This window comes from Sinocyclocheilus rhinocerous, unplaced genomic scaffold (genome assembly GCF_001515625.1).
Source record: "Sinocyclocheilus rhinocerous isolate Xijiao unplaced genomic scaffold, SAMN03320098_v1.1 scaffold2715, whole genome shotgun sequence".
Lineage (NCBI taxonomy): Eukaryota > Metazoa > Chordata > Actinopteri > Cypriniformes > Cyprinidae > Sinocyclocheilus > Sinocyclocheilus rhinocerous.
Genome location: NW_015667273.1, coordinates 132,644 through 157,237, shown reverse-complemented (window position 1 = coordinate 157,237; position 24,594 = coordinate 132,644). Strand labels below are relative to the sequence as shown.

Sequence of the window (24,594 nt, the reverse complement as noted above, 5' to 3'; positions counted from 1 at the left end):
CGTACTGCGACGGACCTCGCACGCGCGGGCCCTGGGTCAGACGATGTCCACACTGGTGGTCCAGGAGCGCCACCAATGGCTGACCTTGGCGGATATGAGGGAGGCTGACAAGCATCGCTTCCTGGACTCCCCGATCTCCCAGGCCGGCCTATTCGGCGAAGCCGAAGCAGACGGAGGCGTTTCGGCACATCCTGCCCCGGCGTTCTGCTGCTGTCTCCACCCCATCGCCGGCTGCAGCCCCTCTGCCTGCTCGTCGCCGAGGGCGCCCTCCTGCGGCCTCCACCGAGAGGAGTGGCATCTTCTTGGGCATTGGCGCGGGGCGCCTCGATAGCAGACATCTGTAGAGCTGCCAGCTGGGCGACACCTAACACGTTTGCGAGATTCTATAATTTCCGTGTAGAGCCCGTGTCCTCGCGTGTACTCGCCTCAGATAGGCAGTAACAATTGTGAACTTAAACTCTCAAAATCGAATCAATCATTGCCTTGCAGGACTCGCAGCCACTGCAGAGTTAAGTGAACTCTATAGCAACAATGAATATGCTTCCCTAAAATATTTCACTCCACACTTCACCAATTGTTAACATCAGCCAAGTCAGCGGTTTATTTGGCCATCCTTGGGAATATAAACCGACATTGCCTCCAGCCATGTTGTGTATTTCAGACATGCTAACGGCATATCCTACAAATACAGAAGACCATGAGTGCCAATGTAGAGTCATTTGTATGCAACATTAACTTGCATGAGTGCTTTTTGCTAGTCTTAATGGTGTCGGTCTGAGTGGTATTAATCTCTTGTGTTGTGTTAGCCAGTCTTAATGGTGTGAGCCTGTCTGAAACCGCCAAATAGGGAGATGTGTCTGTCTGCCTCAGTGAGCTATAGTGAGCTTGTGTTAATGGTCTGCTGAGTTACTTCTGGTAACTCTTAAGTGACCTTATGACATTTACTGTAATGGACATGCTACTCACTCCATGAAATACTTGCTTCCTGTTTATTGCCTAATTGCTTAATTTAGATTTTAAACTTCCTGAATGCTTCAAAATTACTTCAAACCTTGGATAATATGGATTCTGGCCAGTGAGAGGAAAAGAAACTACGAGGGAGAGACAGAGTGAATTTCAGGATGATGGGCCATTCCACCAGCATGATTCATCATGCAGGGCGCCTCTAGGGTTACGTTGCTTTACTTTTTGAAAATACAAACACACATTTACTCTTACGCACAGTCTGTTCCTGAAATAATGTTTTTATGTTATAAGCTTACATAAGGCTAATCTGATTTATGCTTACTTTATGTTAAAAAATGAACATACTGACTGTAAAAAATTAACTTTAGCGAGCTGCTGTAATGTACTTCCTGGCTGCATCACTCTATAGCTACTGTATAAGATTAAATCTGAGGGAAGTATATCATTTATGCATATTTCTGCCCAGTGTCTTGGCTCAGTAGCTTAAACGCTCATCTTCCATTTCATTCCAAGCAAAGAGAGAACTCGATTTTGCAGTTTGTCTCTGCATTTCTATGCTCTTCTTATCCTAAACATAGTCTCAGCCACAGACAGCACACCCACGGACTGCCCACAGTCCACTCTCTGACCGTCTGATGCATATTGGACACAAAACTGGAATGTACTTTCACAATCTGGCAAGCTGCTATCTGATTGGCTGGCTTTGTGCAGCTCAGGTCACACAGTTTTTTTTTACTCAGTCCACCTGCAAGCATAGTCATGTTTACAAAGTTATCCGATTCAGCAAGTGCTTTATACAATGCAGATTGTGTCAAAGCAGCTTCATAGTAATAAACAGGAAAATAACAATCTGTATGTTGCAAAGTTCATCAAACAACTTCAAGTTCAGCTGTAAAACAGCTCTACAGAATACCAGGGTAATTTTAGTAGCATTGAAATACTATTGTAGTTTTTATTAATATTTTGAATTAGTTTTTATTTATTTATTTATTTTTGTTTTCACTTAAATTTTAAAGTATTAGTAATTTTGTTATTTTTTATTGTTTTCAGTAATTTTTATTTCAGTTCTAGTTATTTTAGTACATCAAGATAAACAAAATGAAAATTGCTTTTTTGTATTTTATTTTATTTCAATTAAATTTTATTTTATTTTATGTAAAAAAATTGTTTTATGGTTTTTCAGTTCAATAACAGTGTCAGTGTTGCAAAATTCATCAATTATGATATAACAAGCTCTGTAGAAGACAATAGTGTCATTATTCAGCTCAGTTCAGTTCAATGTTGATTTAGTTCACTCACTGGATTTGCCAAAGTTTGACAGGTTATCAAATCTTCAGTATTAATATTATTTTTAATGTTAATAAAACTAAAATAGTTAATTAAATTTAAACAGTTAATTAAATAGCTAGTTATTAAATAGTAATTAAATATTTATTAATATTTACTTGTAATAATAATTGTGTGAATAAAATTAATGCTATTGTAGTTCTATTTTAATATTCAAAATACAAATAAAACACTAAAATTAAAAAAAAAAATTTTTTATATTTAAATACACACACACACACACACACACACAGGCACATATTTACATACATTTGTTTTCAATGTTGAATTTTTTTATGTTATAGTAAAACAAGCAAGTCGGTCAGACAGTCTCTTCCTGTCTTAGTAGACTGTTTTTTGCTAGAATAGGCTGCAATGAGGACCAGACCTCTTTTTAATCAGAGATTTGGCTACGCAAGACTATGCAAACCACAAACAGGGAGTCATTGGCCTTCCCAATGCCCCCTTCCCCCAATAAAGGGTATTTATAGCACCTGCTCTGGGTAGTGAATAGGTATTATCAACAGGCACAGAATTAAGATCAGATTAAATCCTAATATGATTTTACTTGAGGCATCAGGCCCCCCGAGGCTCAGTTCTGCACTCAGTCTTTCATGTCTATTTGGAGCAGAAACATAAACATTGTGCAGCAGTATCAATGGAGGGAGAGAGTTTACTTCTCCCCCTCTCTCTTCTGGTCATCTGTGCCAGGAGCTTTGGTCTGCTGCCCTCTTTAATGATGCATGGAACATTAGCCAGCCACTATCCCAAGATAGGATGAGGCTGATGGCATTCTCTGGTCAAAGAGGCTGCATTGTTTGGGTTCAGAATAGCATGGTCTACTGAGAAAGGGGAGAACAAAGTGTGCTGTCTGTCGAGTTTGTTTTCTAAAATTGTTACCACAATCCTAATTTGTGATTGCTGCAAATTACATTTTAATGTCTTTCATATTCAAGCACATTTCTGACATGCACGGAGCGATTGGTAGGCAGATGATGTTCGAAGTAATTTACATGCATACAGGTTTATCTAACTTATTTTGACATTTTAATTATGTTGCACTTCACTGTGAAAGATCATTCAATGCAAGGGTTTTCCAGCTGGGGTCAAAGTTTTTAATTGTGGAAGCTTGTTAGAATTGCAAGATAAAAACTTGCAATTTTGAGAAAAAAAAGTCAGAATTATGAGATGTTTATAACAAACATTTCTGAAAAGAAAAGTTGGAATTGTGAGATATAAACATGCAATTACCTTTTATATAGTTTTAGTCTGTGGCAGAAACCTAAGAAATGGAATTGTGAGATTTAAACTCAGAATTCAGAGAAAAAAGTCAGAATTGTGAGAAAAAATAAAATAAAATCAAGATTTCAGAGGTTATATCTTAGAATTGTGAGAAAAAAGTCTAAATTGTCATATATAAAATTGCAAAAATTGCCTTTTTTTTTGGTTTTCTTTTCCTGTGGCTGAAATGGGCTTCCATGAATAGATAGACAGACAGATAGACAGATAGATAGATAGATAGATAGATAGATAGATAAAAACTAAATAAAGACAAAATAAAAACAAAATAGCCTATAGTTTTGTATAAAAAAAAATCCAATAATGGATTAAAAAAACAATTATATATATATATATATATCACAGAATTCCAGATAATATTTTAATAGTGTCTTTGTAATAATAAAAGAAAACTAAATATAAAATTTTGTATTTTGCAAATTAATTAAATAACCTGTTGTCTTTATAATATTAATGGGATCTTATACTGTACATGAAAATACATAGCTGCCTACATATTTTAGTAAAGAAATCGCTTGCAAGGAAAACATTATATTTAGAGTTCTTTGGCAAAAAAACAAAAGGTTTGAAAAACCCTGGTTTAAAGAGTGAAGTTCTGACTAAACTATATAAAAAAGATCAATAAAAACATAACAAAGAGAAGGAAAAAAACAAGGATATATTGTGATAGGTAAAACCTTGTTTTTAAGGAAAATGAAAGCTGCCTTCCATAACCTGCATTCTGGGGTGGAGAAACATTAAAGAAGAGGATGAGAGAGAGAAAAAAATAAAGCAAATAAGAAAGGATTCTTAGAGTTATTTGTACCTCACGTCTGTTCATTCGCACAACGAATGCTCTATAACGAATCTCCCATCCCTCTGTTTTCAATTTGTATCTCCATTTTAATGTCTTTCATATTCAAGCACATTTCTGACATGCACTGAGCGATTGGTAGGCAGATGATGTTCGAAGTAATTTACATGCATACAGGTTTATCTAACTTATTTTGACATTTTAATTATGTTGCACTTCACTGTGAAAGATCTGATTTACTATTGTGTTCATTTAATGCAAGGGTTTTCCAGCTGGGGTCAAAGTTTTTAATTGTGGAAGCTTGTTAGAATTGCAAGATAAAAACTTGCAATTTTGAGAAAAAAAAGTCAGAATTATGAGATGTTTATAACAAACATTTCTGAAAAGAAAAGTTGGAATTGTGAGATATAAACATGCAATTACCTTTTATATAGTTTTAGTCTGTGGCAGAAACCTAAGAAATGGAATTGTGAGATTTAAACTCAGAATTCAGAGAAAAAAGTCAGAATTGTGAGAAAAAATAAAATAAAATCAAGATTTCAGAGGTTATATCTTAGAATTGTGAGAAAAAAGTCTAAATTGTCATATATAAAATTGCAAAAATTGCCTTTTTTTTTGGTTTTCTTTTCCTGTGGCTGAAATGGGCTTCCATGAATAGATAGACAGACAGATAGACAGATAGATAGATAGATAGATAGATAGATAGATAGATAAAAACTAAATAAAGACAAAATAAAAACAAAATAGCCTATAGTTTTGTATAAAAAAAAATCCAATAATGGATTAAAAAAACAATTATATATATATATATATATCACAGAATTCCAGATAATATTTTAATAGTGTCTTTGTAATAATAAAAGAAAACTAAATATAAAATTTTGTATTTTGCAAATTAATTAAATAACCTGTTGTCTTTATAATATTAATGGGATCTTATACTGTACATGAAAATACATAGCTGCCTACATATTTTAGTAAAGAAATCGCTTGCAAGGAAAACATTATATTTAGAGTTCTTTGGCAAAAAAACAAAAGGTTTGAAAAACCCTGGTTTAAAGAGTGAAGTTCTGACTAAACTATATAAAAAAGATCAATAAAAACATAACAAAGAGAAGGAAAAAAACAAGGATATATTGTGATAGGTAAAACCTTGTTTTTAAGGAAAATGAAAGCTGCCTTCCATAACCTGCATTCTGGGGTGGAGAAACATTAAAGAAGAGGATGAGAGAGAGAAAAAAATAAAGCAAATAAGAAAGGATTCTTAGAGTTATTTGTACCTCACGTCTGTTCATTCGCACAACGAATGCTCTATAACGAATCTCCCATCCCTCTGTTTTCAATTTGTATCTCAACTCTTTATATCATAAGTCCCAGGCAGCAGATTTAATTAAGAATCCAGTCCAATACATCGTTTATTTATGAGATAAATTCAAGTGGCTGTTATCTGACAGTATAGAATCGGCGTGACTTTGCATTTTTATGCACAACTGCACTGCTGACATTTGCTACATATTATCCTTGTGAATTGTGCATTGGGATGGTAACAAAGAACAGGCTATTGATTAACTGGCAAGAGGAACTTGGATCTATTGTTGTACTGTGTGAATATCTGGGACATAAAAGGTCTAGGAAGAAGTGTCCTGACTTTCCCATCAAGCACACAATGTTGTTTCAACAGTGCATCGTCAGGAAACAGAACAGTTGAACACATGGGCAGAGAGCTGTTAATTATGTTAAAAAATGTAAAAATAAATAAAATAAACAAAAAATATTTTTTATAAAAATAAAACTATTTAAATAAAATAAAATAATTAAAAATATATTATTTTATTATTTTTTTTTAAATATATTTAATAATTATATTTAAATAAGAGTGTGAAAGATACCGTTGTAATCATCTTAATAAAGATGGTTCAATCTCTCTGTCTTCCCTCGTAACCGTGAAGTGTTTATTCACATAGGCTGCCGAATAAAGCACCTGAGGGAACTTCTCTTCTCTCATCTCTGTTGTTTAATTACACTTCTTTTCTTCTGCGCTACTGCTCTTTTCAGCATGGATTACATAAACAGCTCTCCCCAGCCTCCTTGCTCTTGTGCTACACACGCTGCACAGCATAACACAATAAAGCCTTCCATCAACAGTCTGAAATCAACAGCAAACCACATGCCTCATGTTTCAAGAGCTGAGACACAAACATCTTCTTCAAGCTGCAAAACAAATCTGCCAAACCAAACATGAGCCTGTCATCATATATATATATATATATATATAGATGCTGGAGTATCAGAGGGAGGAATAAAGGAGCATTGAGAAAGGCCTACTTCAGCAAGAGTTCACATAACATCACCCATAAGTGCATCTGTCTGCCAGATGGGTGCCAAATTACACAAGATGTTGCTAATAATAACTGCCGTATTATTTATGCCCTTGTATTTATCAGCTTAGGAAAACACAAGTAGCATTTTAATGAGAAAAGTTCAGGCTTTACTGACCTGCTGCAATAATAAATAGCAAGTGCACAGTGTTGTAATTTAGTGTCATGTGGGTTTTTAATTAATTTAGCCATTGATTTAGTAAAGTTTCGCATGCAAACTTATACAAAATAGGATATCTTGTCAGTTGCTGTGGACTTTCCTTGAATGAAGATGTAATTTGGGGTGTGTCTCCATAAAAGTGCAAAATAAAGGGGAGTGTCAATGCAAACAGATTACATTGTGCCTGCAAAGTGATCTGTCAAGCCTAAAAGTAATTTCGGAAACAGTGTGAAAATTAATACTACTGAACGGCAGGTATTAATCTGATTTGGGTTATGCGCCTGTCTGCTGTCACTATGATAAAAGGGAGATGTTAAGAACAGAGAACACATAGATGTATACTGCTTGATAGCAAAAAATCATTTCTTGTGAGATTCTGGTATGCAATTGTTTTATTAATAATTACATTCAGCACAAAAACAAGTATTGCTGAATGGAATGCATTATATTCAGCACACTATAACTGTATGAAAAAAGATACTACAACTACAATGTATGTCCTAATTTGTCAGATTCCATATAGTACTTCCTGCTGAGTCTTGTTTAATCAAACTTGTCAGTGTTTTCTAGCTCTACAGTGATAGATGATGTGGTGGGCACAGAACCAGTTTTTTTATATTAAAGGGATAGTTCACCCCAAAACAAAATACAAATTAGGATATTTTGAACAATGTTTTAACTCTTTTTGCCCATACAATGGCTTTCACTATATAGGCAAACAAAACATTTTTTCACAGTAGCTTATTTTGTGTTAGGTTTGGAACAACATCACTTTAGGGTACACTGTCTCTGTCATTAGGGGTGAATTTAATTTATATATATTTGTCTATTTTACTATTCAGGGAGAGACTTTTTCATATGCTGTGAGGAGGAAATGAGAGCGTCTGAGGTTTTTCACAGAGTGACTGTATTAATTGAACTGTCACTCTCAAGGCTTTTTCTGGGTTGTGTTTGTCAGACGTCAAATCACATCCTTGTACCCAAAGCCTTCAATCATAATGTCTTTTGATACTTACTAAGTATTTGTTTTCTTTTTCCATTTCATTTGAAGGACATTTAATCAGCACAGTCAGGAAACAAGAAAACAGAAAAACATCATGCATTAATATCGAAGATATGCAACATATGATACATGTCCCAGACTTTCAGTTATTATTTACACTGACATTTTTTTTTTCATTCATCCAATTAAAAACAATTAGGGTAATGATTCACATCTATAATTTTTTTAATTGGATGAATTAAACATTTTTTTCAGTGTAGAAGTATTTGCTATTCTCTAAAATTATGAATAATTAATTTTGAACCGTTAATGCTAAAAGAATAGTTCACCCAAAAATGAAAATAGTATCATTATTTACTCATCATTTACTCATGTTTTTCCAAATTTAAATTAACTTCAATTAGAATGTTGGTAACCAAATAGTTGCTGGTAGCCACTGAGTTCCACATAATGAAGAAATACTATATACTATAGTAATGCTATAATAATAAATAATGCATATTAACACATACAGCTAACTAAACCTGTTTCTCCTTTCCTAATGAGAGTTAAGGAAAAAAACAAATTAGGGAAAAGATGAAAAGGAAAATGGGTGAGAGTAAAACAGAGATGTGACACTGCCACAATGCTTTGAATAGGTGACTTCAATGAATATATAACCAAGTGTATTTAGCACAGATTGTTCAGTTTGACGTAATAAGTATATACTAATATAACTGACTGATGCCATTTCAGACTCGGCTCCACTGAGCTTCATTATTCATCTCTATTGGCTGCCGCATTCGTTCATTTCCTCTCACTTGTACTGACTGTGGAATAGATGTTATCCCAAATGGAATGTGTACTTGTTAGCCTATATGTGTGTGTGTGTTTGAGTTTGTGTGCATTAGAGGAGAATTGAAATTAACTCAGAAAGAGATGAGAGCAAGCATTTTGCTTTCTGTGTCTTCTTTGAGCTGGAGAGCTGGATTGTAATTTCACAAACAGACTCACCCACATATACAACCAAGAGTGCATATTTAGATAGATAGATAGATAGATAGATTCTTTATGGCCACTGTATATGCAAAGGCATCCACAATACTAATGTTTCATATCTACTGCTACATTGCTTCTCATGATTTTCCTATGTGTATCAGTGTTTGTCTCTGTGGTACATTGTGGGCTCCAACTTGAGCTACTTTCCTTCCTAAATCCTTGGCATTCCCTTCCATCCACCCGGAACCATTCCTGCATACTCTGATCCATTGGTCATGGCACTGGCTGGCACAGAAAGAGCAGCCACTGTGCTTGGAGACAGTGGTCCTGACAGCCCTGCCACCCTCTTTATATGACTCTGGAAATGGATGAGGAAGGGTGTAAAGAGAAACATATGTGAAAGATGTCCTGCAGCACTCTCATAAAGGAACATCACAGCATCCTGACATCAAACAGTCCTTCAAGTGTAGGCTAGTATCTTTGCATTTTCCATCAACCAACCTTACATAGCAACAATGACTCAGTCAGAGGTTTGAGTTTGGGGGTGGGACTATTTGTTTGTCTGACCAATGGAAGACTGGGGGAGTGTTCCAGAAACCTGTTTGAAACTGTTAAAGGGTTAGTTCACCCAAAAATGAAAATTCTGTCATGAATTACTCACCCTCATGTCGTTCCACCCCGTAAGACCTTCATTACCCATATAGGACCGTATAAGATCTACGTCAGAATGCCACATGTATGCGTTGAATAAAGTCGCTATTTTTGTTATCTTTGCGCACAAAAAGTATTCTCGTAGCTTCATAAAATTAAGGTTGAACCACTGGTGTCACATGGACTATTTTAATGATGTCCTTACTACCTTTCTGGGCCTTCAATATGCCAGTTGCGTTGCTGTCTATGCAGGGTCAGAAAGCTCTCGGATTTCATAAAAAAATATCTTAATTTGTGTTTTGAAGATGAACAAAGATCTTACAGGTTTGGAACGACATGAGGGTGAGTAACTGATGACAGAATTTTCATCTTTGGGTGAACTAACCCTTTAATATTGTAAATTAAAACTCAAAATAAAAATTAAATAAAAACATTCTTGCTAACTGAAATAAAAATAAAAACAGGACTGAAAGTACATACTCATGGCTTTAAAATGTAACTTCTAAATAACTGAATGAATGAATTTTTTTAATATTACAAGTTAGTGGAGTAACTTTGACAGCCCTAAAAACTAAAATTAAAACTGAAATAAAAATTAAACTGAAACTAGAACACTATGAAAAAACAAACAAAAAATTAAACTGAAACTAGAACACTCTGAAAAAAGCTAAAACTAAATTAAAAATAATAATGATATAGGGAAAATGAATGAAAATTGGTCAAATTGAAAAAAGGTGATAGCTCACTCAAAAAGAAAAATTATTTACTCACCCTCATTTCATTCAAAGTCTGTATGTTTTTTTGTTTTTTTTTGTATGGACAAAATTGTTTATGTTCTGCAATAGAAACAGTCATACAGGTTTGGAATGTCATGAATGTGAGTAAATGAGGAGTAAATTCTAAACTACAAGTCATTATTTTCAAAATCATATTTGGTGACACTAATTGCACAGAAATGACACACTGATTAGTGTGTAAATGATGACAAAACTTTTATTTTATTCAAACTATCCCTTTAAATGGTAAGGAGCTTGTGTCAGCTTTGCATTAACAACATCAGAAGCATCAATCGGCATGTACATTGTAGAGCTCCTCACTTGTGGTTTTGATTGACAGATATAATGATGGAGCTTCTCAGTAATGAATCATTGAGCTGTGGACTGCTGTGGCATTCCCGCAGTGCGGGCTCATTTCAACACTAACGCATCCTCTCGCTGTCCCGGACTCTTCCTCTACTTCAGTCAGATCTGGAATGAAAACACGCTCAGAGATGCCTCACCTCCCCACACTTAGAGCTGGGTTTGTTATTCTGAAATATATTTAAAGTGACAGCACACATCAGCCCAGCTCCATGCTAAAGTCATCAGAAATTTAACGCTCGTGCTTAAAATAGACACCCACGCTGACAGCGATGCTATGGTTTACCTCAAACTTATTTTCGACAGAGATAGCGAGACCTCACTTATTGCCAATCAACGTGACTTAGATGTCACTGGAATGTCATTTGAGGTCATCGTACAAATACAAACACTCCCAGAGTCTATTTTCCATAGCAACACGGATCAATGACACCTGCCTTCATCTCCATGGGAACGCACATGTCCTTCTTTGACTACTTTCCCTCTCATTCTTTCATTAATCTCTCCCTATTTCTCTGTCTCTCACTCTCTCTCTCTGAGCGTTATACAAACCATTTATTTCCCTGCACAAATAGGAAATTATCTATAATTTATGAGCCCCACATCTATTTATTAGTTCAGCATGGATTACTGTGGTTTGTGTGGGCTTCCAGAGAGTCACATTTCTGTTAATGATCTCCCCAAGGTAAATTTAACCACAATTAGGCGGTAAATAACAGCCCTGAACTGTCTGATGAATTGATGAAGGCAAACCCTCCACCAGAGGATCTTAGTACAAAAAGCAAAACAAGACAAACAAACTGATTTTTTAGGTTTTCAAAAGCCCTGCGCTAGAATTTCCAACCCTGCACATTCAGCAATAACAAGTCATTAGGTCTTCATTGAGGAGAAATGCTTTGTTGTTCATTTTTGTCTTTTGTTTCCCAGCCTGACTCATGACATTCGTAGGAAGAGATGGGTAGGAAGTGTCCTTGAGTTTAATATAAACACGTAATTAAAAGGATGATAAATAATTAGAACTTGCTGGCCCTAAACATTCACTTTCAGATATTTATCAAGAATAAAGCCATTAGTTTTACCAAACATAGAATACAGAAAACTATAATAATAATAATAATAATATGAATTAACATTATTATGGCATGATTTAGATTTTTTACTTGTATCATTATTATTTTTAGACCAATTAATGTGATACACATGTAAACCTATAATGAAGTGATAAATATGACTATATATAATGCAATTATTTCCAATAATTAGAGTAAGGTCTTAATCGCAGTAAAATGTTTACATGACAAAAGAAAACCTATTTACTCCAATTTACATGCAATTTTCATTATTCTGATTATTTACACAAATATTTTTTATATTTTGTCAGTATTGCATCCAACAATTAAGTAGCTTGCTGTTGCTTGCTTCCTCGGGTGAATGCAATTTCTGTCTACCATAACTTTTAAAACACTTTTGTGGATACTGAAATGTTTCATCAACCCTAGACACACTACCGTTTGGAGTCAGAAACCCAGTTTGGGGTCAGAAAGATTTTTATTTTGAAAGAATGAAATTAGTACTTTATTCAGCAAGGTTGCATTAAATTGACCAAAAACTAATTATTTACAAATAAATCCTGTTCTTTTGAAATGCATCACTGTTTCCACAAAAAAATATGTTTTTTTTTAACATAAAACATTTTAAAATAAATGTCCCTTGAGCATTACTGCTTCGCCATCACAGGAATAAATTATAGAAAATTTTAGTAAGATTTTGCAATATTACAGTTTTTACTGTATTTTTGATCAAATAAATGCAGCTCTAGTCAGCATAAGAGACTTCTTTCAAAAACATGACAAGGAAAGATTAGGACAGAGAGAGAGAAAGAAGGAGTGGAGGCTGTCAAATAAAATATGTATCTATTAGCTTGCAGCTGGTCTACTGTGTTCTTAATTAGGCATGTCCTGAGGCTATCATGTCTGAATGGATTACACCCTACATTCTCCAAAACACACACAACACACAAACACATACATACCCACACACACACACACCATATGCCACACAGTCTGTGGCCTGTGTGATCTTCCTGCCATCCTTTCTCTGATGCTTATCCAAACCCCATCACAGAGTTATTGGCATGTGTGAGAGACAGAAACAGAGTACTACCATCCACTGCCTCCTGGACTCAAATCAATAAACTGTCTTTGCGTATTTACGGTTTATTGCTTTTTTTTTGTCTTGCAGGAACAGACCTTTCTGTTATCTGAGCTGCTGTTGGGGCGCTTGTGACCTTGACAACCAAATCTGCACTGTGTTTGTGCTGGTGTGCTGTCAAGCCCACTACCGCTGTGTCATTTGTGGCAGCTAAATTGAAGGAGTGCTCTAATCATCTCCCACACGTCTTGCCCCTCGCCACGCGTGCAGGAAGCCCCGGGTGGCCAGCCCGCTCATTCCGCTGTCTGTCTTCCTGCCCACAAACATCCCATCATCAACAATGACCTGAAGCCACACGGCATCTGCTGCATGAAAGATGTTGATTTTATTGGCAAAACACTGCTCCTTTGGGTTATGGTCCACTTCGTGTGAGCAGTATGATGAAGACCACAAACTATAACTCACATCGATGGGATTCTCTTCATATGTGAAGAAAACACAGCTAACATAACACACAAAAATGGACCACAGGCATGGGTTTCTCAATGGCCTGGATGAAAAAAAGCCTGCGTTTTTGCACCCCAGCAACAGGTGGACGGGTGTATTGACTGTCATAGAGAACAACAGAGCACAACATCAAACATGGGGCCCGTGGACACTCGGGTCTGTACGGAAAATCAAAATCTTAAGCTTCCTTTTCGGACTTATGGTCACCGTTCTCATCATGGCGTCCTACATCTTGACGAGGGACCAGAAAGGGCTCTTTTTAACGCCATCACCGTATCACCTTACTGTGGAGTCTCATCCGGCTCAGCTGCCCCTTAATCTGTCCTTCGCTACAGACTACACAGTTGTGAGAGAGGTGGTGAGGAGCATTGTGGCCAGAGTGGATTTCAGTCAGAGAAGAGTGCCTGACCTGAGAGAAGTGAGAGAGAAAGAGCCAAACGTATGTGCGTTTGAATTAAATTGATAAACATGCAAAATATCTTGATTTTCTTTACAATTCAAAAATCATGTAAATAAAAAAATGGCATATTTGATTGTTTCTGTGAATTTTAAGATTAACATCATTATCTAGAAATCTTATTTTAGATAACTGTTTTCTATTTTAATACATTTTAAAATATATTTTATTCCTGCAATGACAAAGCTGTTCAGTCTTCAGTGTCAAATGATCCTTCAGAAATCATTCTAATATGCTATGTATTATTATCAATATTGAAAACAATTGTGCTGCTTAATATTTTTGTGGAAACCAGGATACATTTTTTTCAGGATTCTTTAATGAATAGAAAGTTCAGCATTTCTTTAAAATGTATATATTTTGTAATATTAGACACTTTTAAAAATCAATTTTATGCAACCTTGCTAAAAACATATGAATTTCTAATAAATAAATAAATAATAAGCCTTACTGACCCCAAACTTTGTACATAAATTAAGTAAATACTACAAGCTACGCTCCGTCAAGTCTTAGTTTGCTAGTATAAGCCTTCTGGTCTTTCTCGTCCACAGATATTCTCTGCAATTCCTCTCAAATTCCTTCCCCATCTCAAGAACCCCTGTTGGTATGAAGAATTCTTTGGGAATGTCACAGCTGATCCGTATGGGAAAAACCTGTATGCTCTTTATTCAAAGCGCTTCCAAGCAGTATATGACCACCTGCGCAGAGCTTTTCCGGCTCACCTGCATCAGCACACAGGTAGACAGTATCGCTTGCGCTGCCTGCCCTTCTTTTACATCATCGGCCAGCCCAAGTGTGGCACCACGGATCTCTACGACCGGTTACGGCTACATCCAGAGGTCCATTTCACCACTATGAAGGAGCCACACTGGTGGACACGAAAGAGATTTGGTGAGTTTCACGTAAGAGATAAATGACAGGGTTTAAAATGTGAATTCATGATGCTAGATGGTCTTCTTTTAAAAGTTCGCAAAATGTTCACCACTCCAATTTTCTTGCAATGCAGAGCATCTGCTTAATGTTTATCACATTCAGTTTATTACACAAATTTTACAGCTAAAGAACAGCTGCCATGCAATTCTGGTTGCATGTTACTAATAAATAATAAATATAAATAATTGTATAAATAAAAATAGTAAAAATAAATAATTGTACTTTGTATTCCCCTGGTTTAAGGTATCATCAGGTTGAGTAATGGTTTTCATAACCCCTATCCGCTGAATGACTACCTGGACCTTTTTGACCAAGCAGCCAATCAGATTCAAGATCACTTGACAAGCAACTCCTCCAAAACCCACAAAAAAGTGGACATCATAATTGGTAATTTTTTTTTCAATCATGTTTTAGATTTAGTTACTCAATTGTTGTGTAGACCTTTTGTTTTGTTAGCCACACCTCTTTTACCTAAAATATTTATTTGAAGTACCCTGTGAAGTTATTTTATATATTTATGTTAAGTTAATATTTCAATAATTTTCTCAATGTTCACGACATCAGTTAACAGTCAGGTAAACAAAACAAAACTAAAAACAACCAAAAATAATGTTGTATTTTGATTGGTTTATATTTTTTAAATGACTTTACATTTATTTAATTTTTTTAATTTTTACTATATAATTAATTGTTAGCTTTTCATAAACTCAAAACCCCCCTGCAGTTCCCTTTCGAACCCCAGTTTGGGAAGGTATTGTGGTTTTTTCTATAATGATGATGACGAAGAAAGCACTCAAATTAAATACACATCATCTAGACTTTTTAATTAGAGATGCCAGATGCTATGGTCAAGGTCTATCCTCTTGTTATGACTTGTTATAATTTTGAAATTTCAGTCTTTAGTCTACTGAGGCCTGAGAAATTAAGTCAACTAAATCAAAAACAAAACAACCCAGTCATAAATAATCACTAATAACATTAATCAGATTAAGCCTTCAAATCTAAGTCTTCAAATGAAATATCAAGTTGGTTAGGATCAAGCAATTAACACATTTTATGATTGACAGGTGAGGCGAGTGCATCCACAATGTGGGACAATAACGCTTGGGTTTATTTCTACGACAACGGAACGGAAGTGGAGCCACCTTTTCTGGTGCAAGACTTCATTCATGCTGTCCAACCAGATGCCAGATTCATTGTGATGCTCAGAGACCCAGTAGAAAGGTACTACTCCACTGTTTAAATAAGATATAATAATAATTTATGGTTTGGATATCATAACCAGTATAATATTACTATGTAAGAGATGCTTTTTAGATTGTCCTCTTACCTCTTATTGTGTTTGTGCACTATGTGTGTGTGTGTGTATTTGCATGTGAGAGAGCAGGCTTTACTCAGACTATCTGTACTTTGGCATGGCTAATAAATCTGTGGAGGATTTTCATGAACGAGTATCAGAGTCGTTGCACCTGTTTGAGGACTGCTTGGCTGAGAGGTCCATCCGTTCCTGCATTTACAATACCACTCTCAACAACCTGATGCCTGTGAGTGCAGTATGAATCATGATCATATCAAATGTGCCGAATCAGTTTTCTAAAGTGTTTTTGAAAAATCACATACCCTGCCTTTAATTTGCTGTTGCTCTCTTAAAGAGAAAGTATACCCCAAAAAAGAAAATTCTGTTTACTCAACCTCATGTTGTTCTGAACCTGTGTGATTTAAAAAAGATGTTATGTGTAATGATGCATAGAAAGTGAATGGGGACCAAGGGTTGTCAAGTTGCAAAAAACGATTCCTTCAATTCATTAAAATGTTATCAGATCTTCTGAACGATAGATGGATATGTCTCACCAAAGCATTTCAGTTGGTAATTCACATTAGGGACGGGCACCAAAGGCGGCTGGTATGAGTCAGAGTCAGATTTTGTTCAGTCTGATATGATGTAATTGGTTCAGCCACCAGGTGCAGCCGCATAGATAAGATATACCCACCAGGGTATGAGCTGTTCTGGCTGTTCCCCAAAGCTGTGCAGCCAGTAGATGATCTTCACCTCTGGAGAAAGCTGTTGGAAACTGAAATGAAAGCACTTTTAGAGAAATCTAAATGTGTTGTGAAGTATACATTGTTTTGCTGCACTGATCTGGGGATTAAAGTCATGAATGTTTGATTTATGGCTTTGAAGCTGTTGAAGCTTGTTGATGAACCAACAAAAGTCTGGGTTGCTGAATCATTGCTGCTTAGTCTGGTAAATTGGATGTAATATAATACAAATAGAAGCTTGTGCACCATCCAGAATTGAACTGAGGATGTCTATTATATTTTGATTTAATGAACTGAAATTGAACTGAGGTAACAAACAGAATGCATGCAGAATTGTTATTTTAATATAAATAAATCAAATGTCAGTTTGTGAACACTAGTAAGCCATTTAACATACTGTAATTCTCTGATTTTATCTATACTCTTTAAAATGGAGCCAAACATCAATACACATAATAAATGTAAATATTTATTGGCATAACGTTATCTGAGAACAATGTGGTGGACATTTTAACATTTTTGATGGTTGTAAAAATGTTATCTACATATCAAGAAATAAATAATACAATTAGTAAAAATTAATTACGTAATTATTTATAATTTGTACTAAACTTCTGCTCATCAGTTGGAGATGAATTTTTTATTGGTATTATAATACAGCACGTTAAATACATACTACACAAAATGTTTACATCAGAAGCTACTTACTGTAAAACATATAGTAAGAATAATCACCATATAATACAGCAGTGCATAAAATACTGTTATAAAATTGAAAAAAATCAGGGATTTTTACACTGCTACATGTTATACTGAGCCTTTGGGTCCCTCTGTTGGTGAACACATGAAATTAATGCATTCACTTCAAAGATATAGAGTGGGAGAACTATGACATCACTTTGTAGGGGTATGTGGATGGGCTGTTAGCATTGCACTGGTTCCCTCCACAAAAAGCCAATAGGATTTTTCCATAGGCTTTTGGATTATCGCAAAAAATAAGCTCCGTTTATGAATGTTGAAGCCAAAATAAAAGCGCCAGAACTTAAAAGCTAAACTTAGGCTATAAACAAACTACAGCACCAAGGTCGCTCGCCTTCAACGTCACCACCACCTGCTCCCGACAACTTTTTCAAACTTATTTTTTAACACGTTCAGTGAAAAGGATTTACCCTGTATATGAATTTTAACCCATGCTACATGAACCTTTTCATATAAACTGGAATAAATACAAAACTAGGGCCAAATTAAAATTGAAATGAGACATTAGTAATAAATAGTATAGTTAATAAATGAAATAATCATAACTAAAGGACATATGAAAGTACGTATTTCTGTACATTTCGAAATAAGGTGCATTAAAAGTGAATGAATCTTTGATTAATATGAATATTTGAATTAAAAACGTGTCTCCACGTACTATTCAATAAAATTCTAGTGCATTTAATCTATTAAATAACAGCAGAGTGAGCGAGTTTTTGGATATGGTATGATTAAACTTATTTGTGGCCGTAAATATTTAATTTTGACGTGGCTTAAAGTTTCACTTTCACCATGACTAAGCCAGTAAATGTGGTGTTTACTTGGAATAATCATACGAGTTTACCTTATGGTACGAACCCAGATCAGTATCAGTAGGAACGCCATAAAACGAGCATCTTCCATCCGAAGACTTGAGTTGCATTTCGGAGCAAAAAAAAAAAACATTGTAGAACAACAATATAAAATGCGGTAAACTATTAATTGGATAGTCTACAATTAATTGTACTATAAATTATACTACAATTGGAAAATACTGTAAATTGATCAACTGTTCGGCATGATGACGTTTAATGTCTCCAACAGCGTCTGTAGTCCCATTTAGCAACTTGTTAGCAACCATCTTTTTTAAGAAACGTAACAGTATTAAAAAAAATCACGAGTGGGGTGTAACTGGTGTGTTTTATGTCGTAGAATAAAACGTGAAAGTATCTTGAGCTTGTGTGAACCACGGACCTTATTTTAGGGGATTTAACCAAACTCCCATTCAAAAAACCCATTGACTCTGGGACGATGGAACCGGAAGTACTAAAATGCTAACTCGCTTCCGGGTTTTTGCCTACAAAATGACATCATAGTTCCACCACTCTATTCTAAATGCAGACTTCTTAACCAGGGGATCGGTGAGGGCCACTGGGGCTTCCAGGGGGGCCAAAAGATGATTTTTAAATAATTTATTTCCATAAAATACAACTTAAAATGATAAAATCACAAAAAGTGTAAATAAAGATGAAGATATAGAATCATATTTCTTTTTTTCCTTTAATAACTATTGTTTTTATTGTAGGTGAGGCTTCAGGTGGGACTATATGTCATATACCTGCTTGACTGGCTGAGTGTTTTCAGTAGAGAGCAGATACTCATCCTACGACTTGAAGATCATGCTACCAACCGAAAAATCACTATGCGGAGAGTCTTTGAATTTCTAAAGTTGGGTGAGTTAGTTTTCATCCTTCCACATACTTGTTACAGTAATGTGTGTCTGTTTGTTTAACCTCTGAAGTCTTCAGAAATGTGTCATTATGTGCAAATATGTATCTGTTATATCACTGACCGGGTTTCATCGACTCTACAGGACCTCTTACTCTGCAGAAGGAAGCAGACATCACAAAGAGCCCCGCCTCCAACACCAGACGACCAGCCAATCGAAATCTTGGCCCAATGCTGCCCATAACCAAGGAGATCCTGAAGAGCTTCTACGAGCCTTTTAACCAGCGCCTGGCCCGAGTGCTAAGGGACCCTGCCTTCTTGTGGATGTAACAATGAGGGAGAGGGAATGAACAGACATGTATTATTGCAATAGAAAAAAGTGACACAGATTAAACTCAAATTTAAAACTAAATTAGATTTGTTAGGCCAATGCTGGGTGGCTGGTATCACCTTTGGCCATAATTCAAATTTTAAAAAATATTTTAAATTCTAGTCAATTATATAGTGATACCACTGACTTTATTTTTTATTATTTTTTGGTGCAGGACACGTTCATTATTGCACTTTGATACTGTGAGAGTATTTGGTCAGGATTACCGCTGAGAAATTAATAGACAATTTATTTAATGTATTTGTTATAAGGCCTTGGAAGCCACAGTGTTTCTACAAAATGAAAGGATACAGAAAAGGTAGTGATCAAAAATGAATATACACTCAACAAATGACGCCAATTAATAAAAAAGTGTCAGTGTTTTGGAGTTTAGCTCTTGAGGTGAATGTGAGAGGGCCTAGTGTTGCTGGAAGATATGGACCTGTAATATAAAGGACAATATAAGTGTTGTGGAAACTGAGCACAAAAGCCATCCTGGACATTGAACTGGGTGAATGAAACCTGATGTCCCTGTAATGTCATTTTAATGTTTTAATCTGTTATTGTGACTGTACAGAGATAAGGGCAAGAATAGATTCATTCCAACTTAATTCAACTTTGATATCTTCTGACTGAATTGCAATAAATATTGCTTTTTTATATTTGCTTCTCTAAACCCAATAATTTGTCTGGAGAACTGGTGATGGTAAATAAATAAAGTTAGATAAAAATAGATTAAAAATATTTTTACGTAACAAGCTAAGCCAATGATAATATATGTGGATACTAATATTGATAAAATATTGTTTTCTGTCAAGTCAATAGCTTACCATATTTTATCACTCATATGTTACATTTTAGAAATGTTCATGTAAAAATATTTAATTACCCTATCAAAGACTGTGAATGTTCAGAGTTTTTAAAATGATGAAAGTCTACTACAGTATAATGAAATATTGGTAATTTAGGCTATCCACCTTTTTGTTCAACGCGGAAGTATATGGGCGAGACTTCCGGTTCATTAGCCGCTATAGGTAAATAACGAGAAGAATAACAACGTGCAGTAAACAGTAAAACTGTTTGCACTACAAACCAGTGTGTTCATAATTAAGATAATACATTAAAATAATATGGTAAGACACACCCATTTTCAATATCAAGCAGCAAAACGAACGGTTTTGTACAGTTAATAATAGCTGGACTCGGATGAGACCGGAAGCTAGACCCATAGAATTTACAAATGGCCGCGCCCATTTTTACGGCAAGAAAAAGGTGGATATGCTGCTCGAATGCCAACCAATAATTTCTCACCTCCTCACACTGCATTTAAAGAACTTGGCTATCCTTCATGACGTCGGAACGAGGGAATATCGAAACATCAGTTAGGCCATGTCCCAAATGGCCAACTTTGCGGTCCTTCTCTAATACACTATGGTGACGTAATGCCGCATAGACAATCGGGGTTCACTGCGCTAACGGTAAAAATTACGTCGTGGTCGCATGGGGGGGGGGGCGCTCGTGAAATACTCTACGGCCTATGGACTTAAGGGCATTAGGCGGCCATACAGTAGTGTATTCTCAAGTACCGTGTACTCAAACTTTCTACTCATTTGACGCATTGCTTTTAGCATACGTTACAGTAAGTTAGGCCTAGTAAACGTACTCTGATGCAGAGTTCGTTGTCGCGCCAAATTTAAATATGCGACGGCATGAGTAAGATTAAAGGGCAGCGTCAGATTTCTGAAGATTTTAAGTTAACCACAACCTAAATTTCAGTCAGTTCGTCACACATATGGCTTTAGAAGTTTTGGAGTAGTTATAGTTCATAAATCACATGGATTTCTCCTAAGGACGACCGTGAACTTTTTCGCCTTCCCAAGAAAAAGAACTGGACTGACAGGTGAGTAAATGATGGCAGATTTTACGATTTAAAACGTAGTTGTGCAATATCCTCACTAGAGGGCAGAAAAGGCTGATTTAAAATTGTGGAGTCTAACAGCAGAACCTGAAAACAAACCAAGTCAATAACTCCGAGAAACATATGGAAGATATTCACTATCAAACAGGCACAGATAAGACGTGTTGGCCTATGTGTCAGGGTTTGTCTCTGCTGAAGGGACCAAGGGTCGTCACAAGGGTCGTAAAACCAGAGTAAATCCCGTAGTTTCTGCACAAGAACACCGGAAGGATAAATAACAAATAATTAACTGAAAATGTAAAATTGAAGAAAGACTAATGTGAGTGTTAGGTTTAGTGTGAAGGGACGAAAATATCATATAGTATAAAACAGTATAAAAATAATAGAAGTCACTGGAAAGTCCCACATAACAGAAATTCACCTGTGAACAACAGATTATCATAAGTTCATTAATCAAGGAGATAACATGACAAACTGATAAATCCACCTTTTATGTAATAAATTAATATATTTGACAGTAATTATAAGAAGGCTGAATTGTTTGTGGAAATAAGGATTTTCTTTTTACTGCGTAGGCTGAAGTTTATTCGTATGTTTGTGTGTGTGCCAAAAAGCTGAAAAACGAACCAGTCTTTGATCACTGTAATAAGTTTAAATAAGCGTTCACTGTATCATTGTGAGTGTCTGTATCAAGAAGAGATGTGGGGGAAGTCGGGGCACTCAGGATCATGCTTTAAAGGATCTGTGTCCTTTTGTCTGTCTTCTTTTTTTGCTCTTTTATGACCCTTGCACCAGGTCAGATTGTCCACTTCAATTGGTGATATTTTTAGCAGCAGTTTTCTCTGCAGTCTGACCATTATAACATTCATGGTAACCAACAAATTTGCACGAAACTGGCTTAATTTAATTTATTTTCGACAAAACTAAATATGGACTATTTTGAAATTACATTTTTTTTTGTGACAAGCAACTTTAATCAGCTATTGCAATGTATTTTTAATATCTGTAAAAGGTTGAGATATATAAATCTGGAAAGCTTTACAAAACAATTCCTTGTGTTAGCCTCCAAATAGAGATATATCATAGGGAGCAAATACTTTTTCACAGATCTGTAGACGTGTGAACAAGTAAAAAAGAAAATGCACTCTGAAATGTCACTGTGACAGATAGGAACTGCTTTACAAATGGTTATAGATGGAATTACTGAGATGGAGAAGCAAATGTCAATTTTAATATTTGAGGGCATTAAGGTGTTTTCTGCTGAAGTGTGCAAGCAATTTTATGTGTGCAATAAAGCAAATATTTACACATCACAGAAATATCTGAGGTTCAGATAAGGCTGTTTATTAATTATTTTGTTGAATAGTATATTAAGCAATTCAACTTACACAGATACTGTGCTTCAGTATGCTTGAATATGCCATATAGAAATAGAATAAAATAAATCTTAACATCTTTACTGGGTCAAAAACATTGTAAGCTTATATGTTCTTCTGCAATAATGCAACCCAGTACCTTGTAAATTCACCATTGCTATGCAGAGGCTTTTAATGTTCAGTAAGTTGACCTAAAAATGTCAGGCAATTCTTACATGGAGCTCTTTCTCTTTTCGTTTTTTGTATGCCGAGGAAATTAGGACTCCTGAAGATACACATCAACTGTGTTCACACCTCACCAAGATGTTTTTGACAGCCTATGCTATTGTAGGAGAGATTTTCTAATCAAAATATCTCAAAACCTTCTCAGTACATTGCTGAGAGATGATCAGATCTCTAAATGCACATCTGAACAAGAACACAAAGCTGTTTTGGTGAAGCTTAGTCTTAAACCTTTTTTTATATGGCATATCATCAATATACCTCACAGCCTCTACTCTGAGATTTGACTCACGATGAGCTGGCCACACTCTGATGGAGTATGACATTGCAGACACACACCCTCCACACACATTATTCATGGCTCTCTGCTCCATTTCCTCAAACACATTTCTCACTGTGTCTGCCTCCTTTTCACCTGCTCTTCGTAGAATCCTCTGAGAAATACAGGGGTGCCGTATTTCTGTGGGTGGATGGAGAGACAAGCGTGCGCATGACTCATCTGTTGTTTGTCTTTAGCTGGAATCTCTGAGGGAAAAACATATTGTTTCAGGGAGATGGATTTCAGGTCTGGTCTTATATCTGGTTGACCAAAGGAATGTAGATAAAAATGATGTTTTGATTGACTGCCTGGTGCTGTTATGGGGTAGATAAGAACATATTCTTCCTGTATTCTGTTTTTGGTGGTAAAAGAATCTCAAATGAGGCATTTTGGGGATTTTGCCTGTTTGTGGCATTCAGCTTTCGAGCATAATGTGGAAATTCATTCTCATAGAAAAAAGCTACAAAACTGTCACTGGGGTGGTACACGTTCAAAAACTACTACTCTTAGGTACTAATATGTACCGTTTAGGGGTAAATAAAGTATAAAGATGTACCTGCCCCCAGAGACAGCTTTGTACCTTTTTTCTGAGCGCGTGGGTAAGGGAAGTACAATTTTGAATTAATAATTTAGCTGTATTGCTTGATATTGTGTATATTTAACATGAATAATTTAATAACGCTGTTTAATTTTTCATTTCTAAATGCAAATCTCAAAATGATTACCTATTTTTCATACTGTTTTCAGTATAATGTTGTGATGCTTACATTTATTTGTAGAATTAAAAGTTGTTTTTAGTGTTTATTTTGACAAAATAGTATAGATTTTAATATATTCAAATTTTAGAATGTTAATAAATGGTTTGCATGTTTATACTAGTAATATGTGTTTTCAAAGTTCTAACATGTGCATTTAAGTTACTAATGTGTGCCATTTTGGGGGTTAATAAAGTGCAAATATGTACCATTTAGACAGCTTTGTACCTTTTTTTTAAGAGTGAACTCCCTTTTATATATCCTAAAATATAATTTTCTCTTTAATATAAATTTATAATTTTATCTCTGCATATTCCTAAATTCAGAGTTAAAAAGGACCGAAAAGGTTTGTGAAGTTTTCAGCACCTCTTACCTGATTTCCATGTG

At 35.5% G+C, this 24,594-nt stretch overlaps 1 protein-coding gene across 1 annotated transcript in view; it reads left to right on the top strand.

The window, feature by feature from the left end:
* LOC107733550 (carbohydrate sulfotransferase 15-like) overlaps window positions 1–20,214 on the top strand; it is a 25,193-nt gene extending 4,979 nt beyond the window's left edge. The window contains exons 2-8 of the mRNA XM_016545218.1: window positions 12,935–13,790; window positions 14,360–14,699; window positions 14,985–15,128; window positions 15,809–15,965; window positions 16,129–16,285; window positions 19,105–19,252; window positions 19,393–20,214. Coding sequence (XP_016400704.1) covers window positions 13,365–13,790; window positions 14,360–14,699; window positions 14,985–15,128; window positions 15,809–15,965; window positions 16,129–16,285; window positions 19,105–19,252; window positions 19,393–19,577 — 1,557 coding nt within the window. The 5' untranslated portion in view covers window positions 12,935–13,364 and the 3' untranslated portion in view covers window positions 19,578–20,214. The remainder of the gene's footprint in view (window positions 1–12,934; window positions 13,791–14,359; window positions 14,700–14,984; window positions 15,129–15,808; window positions 15,966–16,128; window positions 16,286–19,104; window positions 19,253–19,392) is intronic.
* The last annotated feature ends 4,380 nt before the right edge of the window (window positions 20,215–24,594 follow it).